This window comes from Pantherophis guttatus, chromosome 2 (assembly GCF_059756535.1).
Source record: "Pantherophis guttatus breed Tessera chromosome 2, ASM5975653v1, whole genome shotgun sequence".
NCBI classification, from domain to species: domain Eukaryota; kingdom Metazoa; phylum Chordata; class Lepidosauria; order Squamata; family Colubridae; genus Pantherophis; species Pantherophis guttatus.
In genome coordinates this window covers 156654073-156667880 of record NC_142064.1, presented here as the reverse complement: position 1 = coordinate 156667880, position 13808 = coordinate 156654073, and the positions used below count along the sequence as shown (strand labels likewise).

The 13808-nt window shown below is 43.2% G+C and overlaps 2 protein-coding genes across 3 annotated transcripts in view; one reads left to right on the top strand and one right to left on the bottom strand.

Annotated features, from left to right (window-relative positions):
- Positions 1-1391: 1391 nt before the first annotated feature.
- Positions 1392-9859, bottom strand: SGSH (N-sulfoglucosamine sulfohydrolase). Its single transcript, XM_034412803.2, has 8 exons — positions 9618-9859; positions 7610-7770; positions 7374-7479; positions 6070-6220; positions 5577-5733; positions 5340-5421; positions 4264-4467; positions 1392-2660 (listed from the first exon to the last, which is right to left on the bottom strand). Exons 1-8 carry the CDS (start codon positions 9724-9726, stop codon positions 2101-2103), a joined length of 1530 nt encoding a protein of 509 aa, XP_034268694.2. The 5' UTR covers positions 9727-9859; the 3' UTR covers positions 1392-2100.
- SLC26A11 (solute carrier family 26 member 11) overlaps positions 9849-13808 on the top strand; it is a 20124-nt gene continuing 16164 nt past the window's right edge. The window contains exons 1-3 of one of the 2 annotated variants that reach the window (XM_034412802.3): positions 9849-10097; positions 10475-10825; positions 13207-13399. In XM_034412802.3, coding sequence (XP_034268693.2) covers positions 10634-10825; positions 13207-13399 — 385 coding nt within the window. In that variant the 5' untranslated portion in view covers positions 9849-10097; positions 10475-10633. The remainder of the gene's footprint in view (positions 10098-10474; positions 10826-13206; positions 13400-13808) is intronic. The other variant, XM_087887083.1, reaches the window with a different exon arrangement.

The window sequence follows — 13808 nt, the reverse complement described above, 5'->3', positions numbered from 1 at the left end:
CCTCATCCAACCTCTTTCAAACTGACTTTATCTTCCCTCACCATCCCTTTGAATTCCTGGCAATACATCAATCATATGCTGGCTAAACGTACCACAAACTGTTTTATGTGGGATGTATACGCAGAGGTTTGCTATAATGAATTTTTTAAACTCTTGGGTGGAGTTGGTACTCAAATCAGAAATGCATGGAGACTGGACTGAACCATGTGGAGCACGCAGTTCCTTATGAGCATGAGCATACAGTATATTGAACGTTGAGCATGAAAATAATGGATGCATTTCATTTTTTTTAAATAACAGAATTCCTCACAGGAGAGAAGACTACCATTGCATTGTTTTTAAAAAGTTATCAAACATGAGACTTCCGGTGGCACCGCAGGCACTGAGGACGCTCTTCTCTTGAGCGCCAGCCCCGCGATCTCGTAAAGCAGCTAGAACAGCGCAAATCAGCTGTCTAGTGGCTTGAAAACTTTCTCCCTGGGAAAAGGGGAGGAAGAGAGCAGATGGGCGTAGGTAGAGCTCCCCTAGGAGCCCCAGGAACAATTCTGGGGCTCGAAGGGTGAGAGCTCCCTGGAAGCCCCACAGAGCTTCGGATCCGGGATGTTTTTGCTTTAAGCAGAAGAAGACGCCGCGACCACCCCTTGAAAACAACGCTTGAATAAACATCATTCAGAAGCAGGCTGAGCAAACTCAGGAGAGATAAGAACTGCAAGTACTGAACTTTAACTCCAAATGTGTATTACTTCCTTCGTATTTATTAAGGGGAGAAAGTGAAACCGAGATGGCGATTGAGTTTTAATGGGGCATGAAAGCGAAGTTTAAAAAGGAAAGTTTTTTTTTTCCCTCAGTGTTGGCAGCCCCTGTGCAAAATTAGAGGCTTGTGCTTTTAAAAATAAAGGGGAAAAAAAGGAGAAGATTAAAGAATTATTTAAAGACTGATTTTTGGATTTGGTGGACCTATTGTTCTGGCAGCTGAGTAAATTTAAATTGGAAACTAAAGATGGCTTCAAAACAAATTAAGGCTATTGTCCCTAAAAGTGCTGGGTCTTCGCCAGCTCACACATCCAGATTGCAATCTCTCTCTGTTCCAACGGAAGCAACAACATTAACACTTAAATGTTGCAGCCCTCAAAACTCTTTAAACTCTTGGGTGGAGTTGGTACTCAAATCAGAAATGCATGGAGACTGGACTGAACCATGTGGAGCACACAGTTCCTTATGAGCACGAGCATACAGTATATTGAACGTTGAGTCACATTTGCCCATTTCTGACTTAGGCTAACAGGGCTTTGTAAGTATAACATGGAGATGGGGGAAGAAGCCAGATGTTGTCTATGGGCTGCCTACCCTTGTTTTAATAAAGGAATAAAACCACTCACAAACAAAAAAACTAGTTAAAAACAATATTTCATTTCTTTATTGTATAAAAGTGGGCTTTAGCCGTATTATGCATATTCTGGAGAACTAGCTTTAAATTGGAGCAACTGCTTCGCAGATCTATGCCATCCCGGCAGGCAAACCAAAAGCTGTTTCTAGTCATCTCAGTATTCCGTGGTAGAATAATGATGAAATGTGGAGGCTACAGAATCTAAAGATAAATATTCATTTCTACTCTTTCAACTGGTTTTAAACTTGGCCAGTTTCTATCCCTGCCCTATGTGTAACAACTGATATGGGACCAGCCCATCTACATTTTTGTGATACCACAATTTGGGTGAGGACACTTATAGAAGTGATCAACTCACCTCTTCAACCAGACATCTCCAGTTATTTTAATCTGGACTACAACTTTCCATCATTTTCGCAGTGTGTGGCCAATATCCATTCTTACAGGGAAACATGGCAAGTGTGGTCATCCATCTGGAAGATGCTTGTGGCATTCTTATGGCAGCAAATGTTTAAAAAATATGGCATAACTTCATTCTTGCATGGCAAACACCTCCTTGCATTTTACGCAAATTCTTCCCTCAAGTGCAACTTCATCATAGTATTTACTTCTGTAAACTGCAATCATTGCATCAGCATCCGCTGGACTTGCACATCTTTTCCTGCTGCAGACAGCTGAGTAACAGCAACCAAAACAGGAAGGCAAAAAGAAAATCACAGCTCATTATGGAGCGGCCAACACCTGGGGACAGGCTTATCCTCCAAGACACCATCAGGAGCACATACCCAGGGGTCACTGGTCTCCCACTGCCACTTCAACAGCATCCGCTGCAGTTCTTCAAGAGCTTGTGCATAGTGTGGATCAGAAGCCACATTGTGGCTTTCGGTAGGATCGGTGCTGTGATCGTACAATTCCCAGCGATCCCGATAATAGTAGCTACGCAAAGTCTTATTCCAATGAGTTGGTTGCCCTGCCTGAGTTCTGTTCAGCAGGTCCTGGAACGTAGGTGAAACGTAGAAATCTTGATCAATGGGAAAGGAGGTTCGGTTCTGTAGATTGTGAATGAAATGCAGGGAGCCATGCTGCACAGCTCGCATGGGATAGTGCATGGTCACCTCATGCAGGCTCTGACTGGCAAACACAGTTCTCCATTTTGGCTCCAGTGATAATGCTGGCAGCAGAGACTTCCCAGTGAGCTGCACTATCCGCTTCCCAAACAGACTGTACCTGGGATATGGCACAGAAAACCAGTCCAGAATGGTGGGAGTGATATCTGCAGAGAGAGAAAGGAAAGCTGAAGCAGAAAACTTGCATCTGAGCTATGGTGGCGCAGTGGTTAGAATGCAGTGCTGCGGGCTACTTCTGCTGACTGCCAGCTGACTGCAATTTGGCAGTTGGAATCTCACCAGGCTCAAGGTTGACTTCCATCCTTCCGAGGTGGGTAAAATGAGGACCCAGATTGTTGGGGGCAATAGGCTAACTCTGTAAACCGCTCAGAAATGGCTGTAAAAGTACTGTGAAGCGGTATATAAGTCTAAGTGCTATTGCTATCTGATGCAGAGGGAAGAGACCGGAAGGAACTTTTGGCTGCAGGTGTTAACTAGTATGGAACAATATTTCTAAATCCTATAAAAAAACCAGCTGTTTCTTTCTAAGGTTACACCAGTTTCTAGGTTACACCAGTTAGCTCCAGTTCTATACCTTCTACATGCATCTATTCAATAGAATTTAGGCTCGATAAAAATGGTAAGGTAGGAACCAACAGGTCAAACATCATATATATTCAGGGGTAAATCTCTACTCAGGGATAAATTCAACCCAACAGCAGAAGCTGACTTCTCTGATACAATGACTAAACAAGTTGCTTTAATGCAGACATGAAAGAAGTCATAACTAAGCAGCCCACAGAAATTTCTCTCTCTCAACCCAGGGTTTAAATCTTAAGCCACTTTTTTCTCCCTTTTTAAGTCAGGAAACTTTTGGCTGTTCCTTGCTGATTCAGGAGATTGAGAAGCGCTTGCCTAAGGTTTACACAACAGTTCTGTCTGGTCTCAGCATTATGTTCCCTCCTTCAGCCCTTACACTATACTGGTTTTCCATTCTTCCACTTTGTTTCCCTTTTTTGCTGTTTGAATGAGGGAACAAGAAAAGGGAAATGTGACCTAGGCTGCCTTCTGCCATCCACATGTGCATCCAATCACTTAGTAGGTGGGTTCCCACTTTTGCCATGACTTATTTAACCACAGTTTGTTGAATAAACCCTATGTGGAAAGCCAGCATTTAAGGCATTTATTTACTCCAATCCTTTAAATAAGTATTAAATAAGAATAAGTTCTGTATAACAGAACTGTTTGGAAGGGTTGGTAAAGCATATATATTCCTGAAAATATACTAGGGAAAGAGCTGAGAAGGACATCCACATAGACGAAACTGGCAGACACGTCAGTTGCAACCATAATTCCCCCGCCCCCTCCAAAGAGGAAAATCTTCAGAAAAGGCTAATAGCAATAGCAATAGCACTTTGCTATTAGCCTTTAGACCTATATACTGTTTCACAGTGCTTTACAGCCCTCTCTAAGCAGTTTACAGAGTGAGCATATTCTCCCCAACAATCTAGGTCCTCATTTTACCGACCTCGGAAGGATGGAAGACTAAATCAACCTTAAGTTAAGCCTGGTGAGATTCGATCTGCCAAACTGCTGGCAGCCGGTGATCAGCAGAAGTAGCCTGCAGTACTGTACTCTAACCACTGCACCACCGTGGTCAATATGCAAAGTGCAATAATGCAAAGTGGAAAGTGTGTTATAGTTTGCTTTAGCACATCCCAGCCTCCTCCATGGGACAAATCCACCAGTTCATCTCTCAGCTGCTCTTACCCAAGAGGCTGATGTAGGCACTGCTGACTTGGCCCCAACGTGAAGGATGCTCAGGAGAGGAGATTAGGAGGGGCTCAGCTGTGCCCGGCCAGTATAGGTTGGTTCTGCCACTGGGAAAGGGGATGCCATTGTCTGAAGTATAGATCACAAGAGTGCTGTTGTGGAAGCCTGCATGGCGGAGCTCCTCTAGGACAAGACCAAGGCCTACAGAAATAGTATACAATAAATATGTATATAGAGAGAGAGCCCTTACCCAGAACTAGCCTTGACCCACATGAAGGCTTAAAGGAACACTCCTTTCTATCCTCCTCCTTGTTGAGACATAGCATGTGCATTGCACAAATCTCAGGAAGTAGTACAGGTTCTTTCTCCAGGCACTACACAGCAGGCATTAAAAGATTATTAAGTGTTAATCAATCATCTCGCTCCCATTAAGTTCCACTCAGTTAACATAATTATGCATATTTTGCTAAGGATGGATGGATTATTGTTGCTTTGCTTCCTTATCATTAAAACATATTGCCATAAGACCAGTTCAGTATAGTGATTGAAGGTGAGGGCCTAGAAACTGGGAGACTATTGAGTCTTAGGCCTCTCTCTGGCATGAAAGCTGGCCGGGTGACTTTTGGCTGGTCATTCTCTCTCAGTCCAACTTACCTCATGGGCTTGTTGTTGTGGAGAACATAGGAAATGGTATCTTGTATAAAAGATACCTTGTATAAAAGATGCAAATAAAAGCTACTAGATAGTAGTAGCAAGGCTATTATGTGTAAGAGATAGAAAGAGTACTTAGAAACACCTCTTAAGAGCCCACACAATGAAATGCATAGGGTTCTAAAAACTAGAGATGTATTTTCTTTTTTAATAAACAGAAGATGATTACCGTCTGCTCTCTCTGAACTAACAGTAATATTTATGCCTTTATGGTCATAAAGCAAAATCAGACTGACTCTCAAGTATACAAAAATGCACCATCATTAATTAATCATTAATTAAAGGTCGTGTTCCTTTTCAGAAGTACCAAGCCTTTTGTCCCACTCCTGTTGGCAGAACTACCTGGTTCAGTAATCATCTACCTTGATCCATGCGCCCGACAGTTGTATATTGAGCTGCCAAATCCTCACGAGCAGCTGGGGTGTCTTGTACAAAATAAGGGACCTGGAGGCCAAAAGGAGATACAGCTGAAGCTAGCAGCTACCCTAGGAAAGACCTCTAGGTAACAAAGTTGAATTATTATGACAAGCACTGGAGGAGCTATTGCCACTTGCAGGTACTGCTGGAACCCAGGTGGAGAAGAAAATCCTAGACCTCACCTGCACTTGATCTGGATGGTAGAATTCAGGTTTCCAATCTGGGATCCAGCCCATTCCAGGCTCCCCATTGCCAAATTTCTCACAGAAGGCTCCATACTGCGGCTGGGAATGACCACAGCGATGGGGATCATGGAAAGCCACATAAAGGAAAAAAGGCCTATAGGTTGGGGAAAAAAAGGGCAAAAACACTGTTAAGGGCTCTTGATAATGCTGCAGCAGTGCTTCTTCTCCACTATTTAAAGCAATACTTTGAGTGCCTCTAGCTTTGCTACATTCCACTTTCACCTCCATAAACCCCCGAGTTTGGCTGCTCTTTCATTTTGATCCTCTATCTCGGTATACAGAATCATTTTATCTCCCCAAACAATCTCTTGGGATCTCTGCTGGGTTTGCCAAATATGAGTGAAAGATGGGTCCGAAGGGCCTGGTCCTGGATACTCCACAGAGACTTAAGGAAGGGATGCACCTGGGTCATTCCAGTACCAGATCTTACTTTTCATCCACACTCTGGAGGAATTTCCGAACAAGCAATTTGATTCGGGTGATGTTTCTGCCCACTTGCAGGACAGAACTGTTTTCCTCAGTGTAGGCAAAGTCAAATGGATACACAGCCTCTGGCCCAACATGCTTCTTGCCAATGATTCCTGAAAGAGACAAGGAGCCAGAGTAACTCAAAAAAAGGATATTAATATTAACCTGTAAGTTAGGATAACGCCCGCATTAGTTGTACAAAATAGATCAGTGATGAAATCCAAATTATTTTACTACCGGTTCTGTGGGCGTGGCTTGGTGGGCGTGGTGTGGCTTGGTGGAGGAAAGATACTGCAAAATCTCCATTCCCACCCCACTCTAGGGAAAGAATACTGCAAAATCCCCATTTCCATCCCACTCTGGGGCCAGCCAGGGGTGGTATTTACAGGTTCTCTGAACTGCTCAAAAATTCTGCTACTGGTTCTCCAGAACCTGTCAGAACCTGCTGGATTTCATCCCTGAAATAGACATATCCTTGGCATTTGCAGGGGCAAAGAGGGATGCAAGGATTCTACGCTACTTACGTTCATTCATAAAGCTTAACAGAATGATGTGTATGTTAAAAAAAATTGACGATCTAGCTTCAGAAACTAAAGGGGTACAATTTATAATGTGCTATGAAATTTATTTATTTGTATCCCACCTTTATTATTTTTACAAATAACTCAAGGCGACAAATATATCTAATACTCCTTCCTCCTCCTACTTTCCCTACAACAACAACCCTATGAGGTGGATTGGGTGGAGACAGAATGACTGGCCAAGGTCACTCAGTTGATTTTCATGGCTAAGGTGGCCGTGAAATTTGAACTCATTGTCTCCTAGTTTCTAGCCTGGTGCCTTAACTTCTAGACCAAACTGGCTCTCAGAAATATTTTTTCTCTGTTGGAGTGGGACTAAATGAGGCAAAGGCATATCTGAGGGAGGCAATCCACAAGACAACCCTTTTCTAATGACCTTATCAGCACTGACCAAAAAAAAAATGGCAATAAAGCATTAGATAAGAGTAATGTAAGTTCTGTTGATTTTAATTGAGCAGTTAAATCAAGTGTCTATTCTGCTTTCAACAGCAACAACCAACTGCCTCAGAATTAACATATGCAAATAACATTTATCATTGCTAACATTTTCTTACTGGGCTGCAAAGGAGAGAGAGACCAAAAGTCTTTCTTAAACTTGCAGGCTCTTCTCATCCAAACCCCAAACAGAAAGAGTTCCAGCTGATCTGAGGAAGTGAAAGGAGGAATTCTGCTCTCCTCTGCTTACCTGTCCGTATCCCAGCCTCGTTAAGCAACAAGGGGAGGCTCTGGACACTATCAAAGGAGTTGAAGTGGTGCACATCTTGATGCAATCCGTACATCCCATTTTGGTGCTATATGGTTGGACAGAAATCATTTGCAACAATGTGGGATCCACAATTTGGTGGCAATCATAATTTTCAAAGAAAAGGACAGAATCATGCCATGGCATGCCCCCTGCTCCCAGGGTGTGGGGTGTGTTACCTGAGGCAGGCCCGTCAAGAGGCTGGCTCGGCTGGGGGAGCAGCTGCTGACAGAAGTGAAGGCATTCTGGAAGATCAAGCTCCGCTGGGCCAAAGCATCCAGGTTTGGGGTCTTTATGACTGTGTTGTTATACACGCCACTCTCAAAACCACCATCATCCGCTGCCACGGAAAGGAAGAGCACAAGTCAAGGGGTGAGATCTGTATTCTATTCCTGTTCCCTGTGAACATTTGCTACAATCTTCTGGGACCCACAAATCTTCTGGGACCCACAAAACTTCTGGGACCCACAAATCTTCTGGGACCCACAAATCTATTGTATTTGTGCGTGGAAAACATCTGGAGGTTGCTGGAGCGTGAAAAACTGCTCTCCTAGCTGGGGCAGGGTTTCGTTTTTTAATACAGAGTTAAAGAGGTTTCAGCCTCTGAAATTCTAAAGTGTATGCTCCAAGACAGACTCAAGTCATTTATCCAATAAATGCTATTTTGAACACAGAGCTTTTTTGTCCACCGTTAATGTTAACATCTGATGTTTAAAAAGCTTTGCCCACCATGGATATGATTGATGCAATATCTTTGTGATTCCAGTGTGGACACATAAATTTGAGGGGTAACTGGCAACCACTGATTGAAAACCTTAATCCTAATCCATTGGGGGGGAGCGTAAATCTGTGAAAATAGAATATAACGTGTGCAAAACTCAGCGAGCAGTGAGCAAAAAAGGAACAAGAGCCCTATATTGCATTTCAACCCAGGAAGCCTGCAATCACAGCTGAAAAGGGGGAATTTTGGATTCTGAGCCATGCTATGGTTCTGCAAACAGAGGTTCCACTAATTTAGCTAAATGCACACAGCACAAAATTATGCTACAAAATTATGTGGAAATACACCAGACATCTCACAGTCCTGTTAATTCTATCACACCTTATCAAAAGTGGCCTAAGTCGGGCTCTGTGTATTTCAACAATATTTGGTTCTTCATTCTTTCACAAGCAATAAGCTGAGACCTGGCACCATAACCAAATTACTCAATGCCCATTATTACATCATTTAGGGTGCATATGTAAGTTTTTCTTATTTGTGGCAGAATTTTTGGCAGACTTCCCACCACAGCTCAAAAAGTCTGCATCTGTTGAATGTTTGCCTATCCTACAGAAATTTACCAACCACGCGGAGCTCAGTCTGGGGAATATGTGGGAAACAGAGTTTCTGCCAACCCAAACCAAGGGGGGTGTGACTGTGACCCAGAAGACTTGTTATTACTTGTCTGAAGTGGTGTAGGGTTTCCTGCCTAAGCAGGGGGTTGGACTAGAAAACCTCCAAGATCCCTTCCAACTCTGTTATTATATTATATTATATTATTCTCCTGTAGAACACAGAGGGGGACACTGGCTGTCCCATCTTCTAAAAAGAGAAGATTCAGTTGAGTTGCTTTTTTAAAAAAATTTGATTTATATGCCGCCCTTCTCCGGAGACTCAGGGCGGCTTACAATGCACTAAGCAATGGCCTTCGTACTTTTGTATATTTATACAAAGTCAGCTTATTGCCCCCACAAACTGTATCCTCAATTTACCTATCTTAGAAAGGATGGAAGGCTGAGTCAACCTTGAGCCTGGTGAGATTCGAAACTGCAGTAATTGCAGGCAACTGGTGTTAATAACAGGGTGCTTTAGACCACTGTACTACCAAGGCTCTTGTTTATCTCATCAACACAATTTTATCTCATCAACACAATCACGAAGCAACAATACTAGAACGTTTTATCCATGCCTCTTTCCCTTCTCCTTTTTCGACTTCCCTATAGCTCTGGACTTTCCCGATTGCCTGCCATCCAAATATTTCCCCAAGCCCGATTTTTAACTTGCTTCAGAACCACCCGAAGTTTGCTTAGGTGATCCCACCTTCTTAAAGCAGCTCCTAACGAAAGCCAAAAGTGGGCAAAACATATCGCGCCAGGGATCCCAACGCAGAAGGGTCTGAAGTGCTCCCCTAGGATTGCTTTGCTTACCCACAATCAGCAGGACGTTGCGGGACCTGTTGGTGGGGTCCCCCTTTCTAGCGTTACAGAGCCCCAGAAGGAGGACCGCCACCATGCACTTCTGTACGGGCGACTGCATGGCAAACTCGCCTCGCCCGGGCCTGCGCCCGGCAGACGGTCCCCGAACCGAGCAATCCTCGCATTCACCGCAGCTGGAAACTAGGAAGGAGCTAATCACTGCCCGGCTCCGCCTCCGCTTCCACGTAAAGCCCGGATCACGTGAGCCGAGAAGGAGTCGGGACTCGGCCGCTTGGAATCTGAGGTTAATTTGGGTTTTGTTTGCCGGTCGATGAGCCTGAATTGTGGAATTAGAGGAATTAGACATCGACCGGCAAACATGCAGACGCCCTCCGGAAGGGGCCGCTAGGTATCTTTGGAGAGCCGGTCAGCTTGTGCCTGGTAATATTCCACAATCATCTTTCATCGCGATCCAGGACCTACCATACTAATGTAAGTTTTTTCTGGTCTTGATGACTAACTCTTTCTTCCCCGCCTAGCCTTGCTCCTCCACTTGGAACTCTCCTAAATTACTTTTGATCTCCTAATTTTAAGTCGCTTGCCCGATTTGAGCGGTCCTTGCCCTGTTTTTCATGCCAACTCTTATGAAGCGCAGGAGTACACAACAACGGTATACACCAACAATTGGATCGCAAATATTTAAATACCAAATGTGCTTAGGTCCATGTCCTCTACGGAAATTAGAATATGTTGTGGCAATTGTTTACTGTTAAGGGAGGGACAATATTATTGTAAGGCGGGATCTTCTGTTCCCATACAAAATGGAGAATTGGTAGTGTTGCCTAATTGCGATCCTATTCCTTTTCCAGGGATACTTATGAACTTGTGCTGCCAGTTTGTGATCTACTCCAGCAAAACCATTTGCTATGACAGCTGTGTTTGCCTGTGACTTTGCCTTGATAGTGCTTTGATCGTGGTTGAGATGGTGGATCCCAAGTGAATCAGTCTGAACCACAAAGCATCCAGCCATGTCGGAAAGAAACCGGGAGCGTTGGAAGCAATGTTGCAGAGCAACTGCAAAGAGATTGCCAGTGCTAACTTGGCTTCCCAAGTATTCTTTGCAATGGCTACAGCTGGATCTTATGGCCGGGCTGACTGTGGGGATGACAGTCGTGCCACAAGCTCTTGCTTATGCTGTGGTGGCTGGTCTCCCCGTGCAGGTGAGGTTATTCATGCAGCAGTGGCTATACTTAACATAATGCTGTATTTATACAACTCCAAAGTACTTCTCCTCAGTCAGTATTCACATTAACAGTCTGACTGGCCTTACTGCAGAAAAGGGGCCTCATCTAATTGGAGAGTGAAGAGGAAAAGGATAGAAACTGAGTTCAAATTCAATTCCTTTTTTTAAAGGAACTCTTGGTCTGACAATACCATTTGATATTTGTTTTAGGGAATGAAAGATTAGACTAGCGTTTCTGGATGCCACCGAGGACAAGGGCTGGGGGCTGCAGGAATGGATGTTTGTGAAAGAATGGCTATTATAGGCAGTCTTTTGTGTTTTAAGCTTTAGCCTGGGATCTGATAATTAGATAGTGTCCTCATTTATTCATACAAGTGTATGGTGCTTATTATTTGGCATTCTTACAGAGAGATAAAGGAAATTCACATGTGTTATATCCATATGCTTTTGTTTTCTCACCTATCCTAGCCAAGGGAGAAATTGCAAGTGGGCTGGAACAGGAACATGACAAAAAGTGATAGAGAAGTTGCTGTATACCAAGTCAAAATATACTTACAGATGTGGGCAATGTGCTGCCCATTACCATCTGCCTGGTATAACCCCATATGATTTTTTAAAAAAAGGATTACAGGTAATTCTCGACATGACCACAATTGAGCCCAAAATTTTTGTTGCTAAGCAAAACATTGGTTAAGTGAGTTTTGCCCCATTTTATGACCTTTTTGGCCAGAGTTTTTAAATGAATCACTGCAGTTGTTAAGTTAGTAACATGGTTGTTAAATGAATCTGGCTTCCTCATTGATGTTGCTTGTCAAAAGGTCGCAAAAGGTGATCACATGACCCCAGGACACTGCAACCATCATCAATATAAGTCAGTTGTCAAGCATCTGAATTCTGATCACATGACCACGGGATGCTGCGGTGGTCATAAGTTGCTGTGGCCTGCCAGCAGCCAGCAGAGCTGGCGACAGACTCGACAGACTCGGACAGTGAGGACGTTGGGGAGGAACATAGGCCAGTCCTGGAGTCTGGGGAAGGCTCTGATGAGGGCTCTGCATCAGAGGCAGAGATGGGGCCAGGGCCGTCCGACAGTTATCAGCTGCCTTCGGAGTCGGAGATAAGTGGGGCAAAAGAACAGCTGGAGCCTGTTCCAGATGTGCACATGCGCAGAGCTGTCAGGAGAAGGGAACAATTAAGGAACAGAGGTCAACTCGAGAGTAAAAGCACAAGTGGACGCTGAATGGCCCCTCCCATAGGGAATAAATAGAAGCAAAAGGGGAGTGGTGTTTGCAGGAGACAATTAGTTCATTTAATAGTGAGAAGATTTGCTTATCTGAGATCCTGCCTCACAGAGGCTCCTTGCCAAGTATTTCATTGTACAGCGTTGCACTTGGAAGCTATTGGCCTGATAACTATCCAAGGACTGATAAGGTCTGTTGTTGCAATTCACCCTTGAAAGGCTTATTGCATGAACTTTTCTGTATGTGAATGCTAGGAATTCACATCAGCCAAATAAAAAGGGTTTTTTTCAGGACAAGGAGTCTATTTTGTGATTTTACGAAGCCTAGGTCAGAACATAAGTGTGCAAAATAGTCATAAGTCATTTTTTTCAGTGCTGTTGTAACTTCAAATGGTCACTAAACTAACTGTTGTAAGCCAAGGACTACCTGTATTTAAAAATATTAATTTAGAAGGTGCTGCTTTATTTTCTTTGTGCCCTTGCATATGTACAGTTGTTTCTCTGGAAAGGCAGTGCTTACTCAGGAAGAGAAAGACAAACATAAACAGTAGTAGTAGATTTCTACGTTCTAGAGCTATAAAAGGAACAACATCCTATAGTTTTCCTTCCAGTAAATGAGTATTTTGTATCTGGCTAAGCCCATTGTGGCAGCCATTTTGTGGATGCCCACATTCCATGGGAAGTCAGTTTGAGATAATGATTTTCTGTCACAGACAAAGCCCTACATGCATCTACCAGACTAAAAAAAGATTGCTTGCCCTAGTTATACTTTGGCAGATATTTGTTTTCAGAGTTCATTTTCTAAAGTGGTTGCTAAGTGAAATTGCAACTGTGTTTATAATTTGACTTCAGCTTTCTTTTGCTTTGCAGACCTGTGAAGGTAATAAATGTGTAGATTTGTTATTTTTTCAATACCTTTTAAATTGTGACTGTTCCCTAAATAAGACAGTTGCTAACCGACAACTGCCTGTACTCCTTTTAAAAATAATTCAGCAAATTTTCCGTTGAATGCAATTTGTATTTTGTAGGCCTTTCATAACCTTTGTGGTCTTATTGGCTTACAGTTCTTCAAGTACCTATGATTAGTCTCTGACATTGCCTTCCCCTCTCCTTCACAGTATGGTCTGTACTCTTCCTTTATGGGTTGTTTCATCTACTGCTTTTTGGGGACCTCCAAAGATATAACCCTTGGCCCAACAGCCATCATGTCCCTCTTGGTTTCTTCCTATGCATTCGATGATCCGGACTTGGCCGTTCTCCTCGCCTTTCTTTCAGGTTGCATCCAGTTAGCTATGGGACTCCTCCATCTTGGTAAGACTTGGTTGCTTTTATATTGGTCTTCTAAGTCCATTGCCCTGTTGCTATTATTGGCCAAAGAAGATAATTGGGAGTCAGGTCTGGCAAAAAAGTAGAAATGAGTTCCCCTGTTTTTGTATCCTCAACTTTCTATCAATTACAGGGCATTTTTTCCAAATATCTGTGCAAAAGTACATCTCATTGAGTTCATTGGGGTATCTGCCAGATAAGTGAGTACAGGATTACAGGCTCATTCAAACTCTTTTTATTAAGGTGATTTATGAATTATTCTTCACCTTCTGGTAGACTCTGATACTGTCTGCCTATATTTTTTTGAACTGGATGTCCATGTGTAATTATGAAGAGAGATTCACACATGTTTCAATTAAATGCCAGGTGTACTTTATTTAAAGTACTTTGGGAT

Bases quoted from the DNA above. Each gene is read 5' to 3' on its own strand.
- SGSH (XM_034412803.2), bottom strand. From the start codon at position 9,726: ATGCAGTCGCCCGTACAGAAGTGCATGGTGGCGGTCCTCCTTCTGGGG. The intron at 7,480-7,609 runs GTAACACACCCC...CCAACCATATAG, and splicing joins TCTTGACGGGCCTGCCTCAG to CACCAAAATGGGATGTACGG. The intron at 6,221-7,373 runs GTAAGCAGAGGA...TGTCTCTTTCAG, and splicing joins CGAGGCTGGGATACGGACAG to GAATCATTGGCAAGAAGCAT.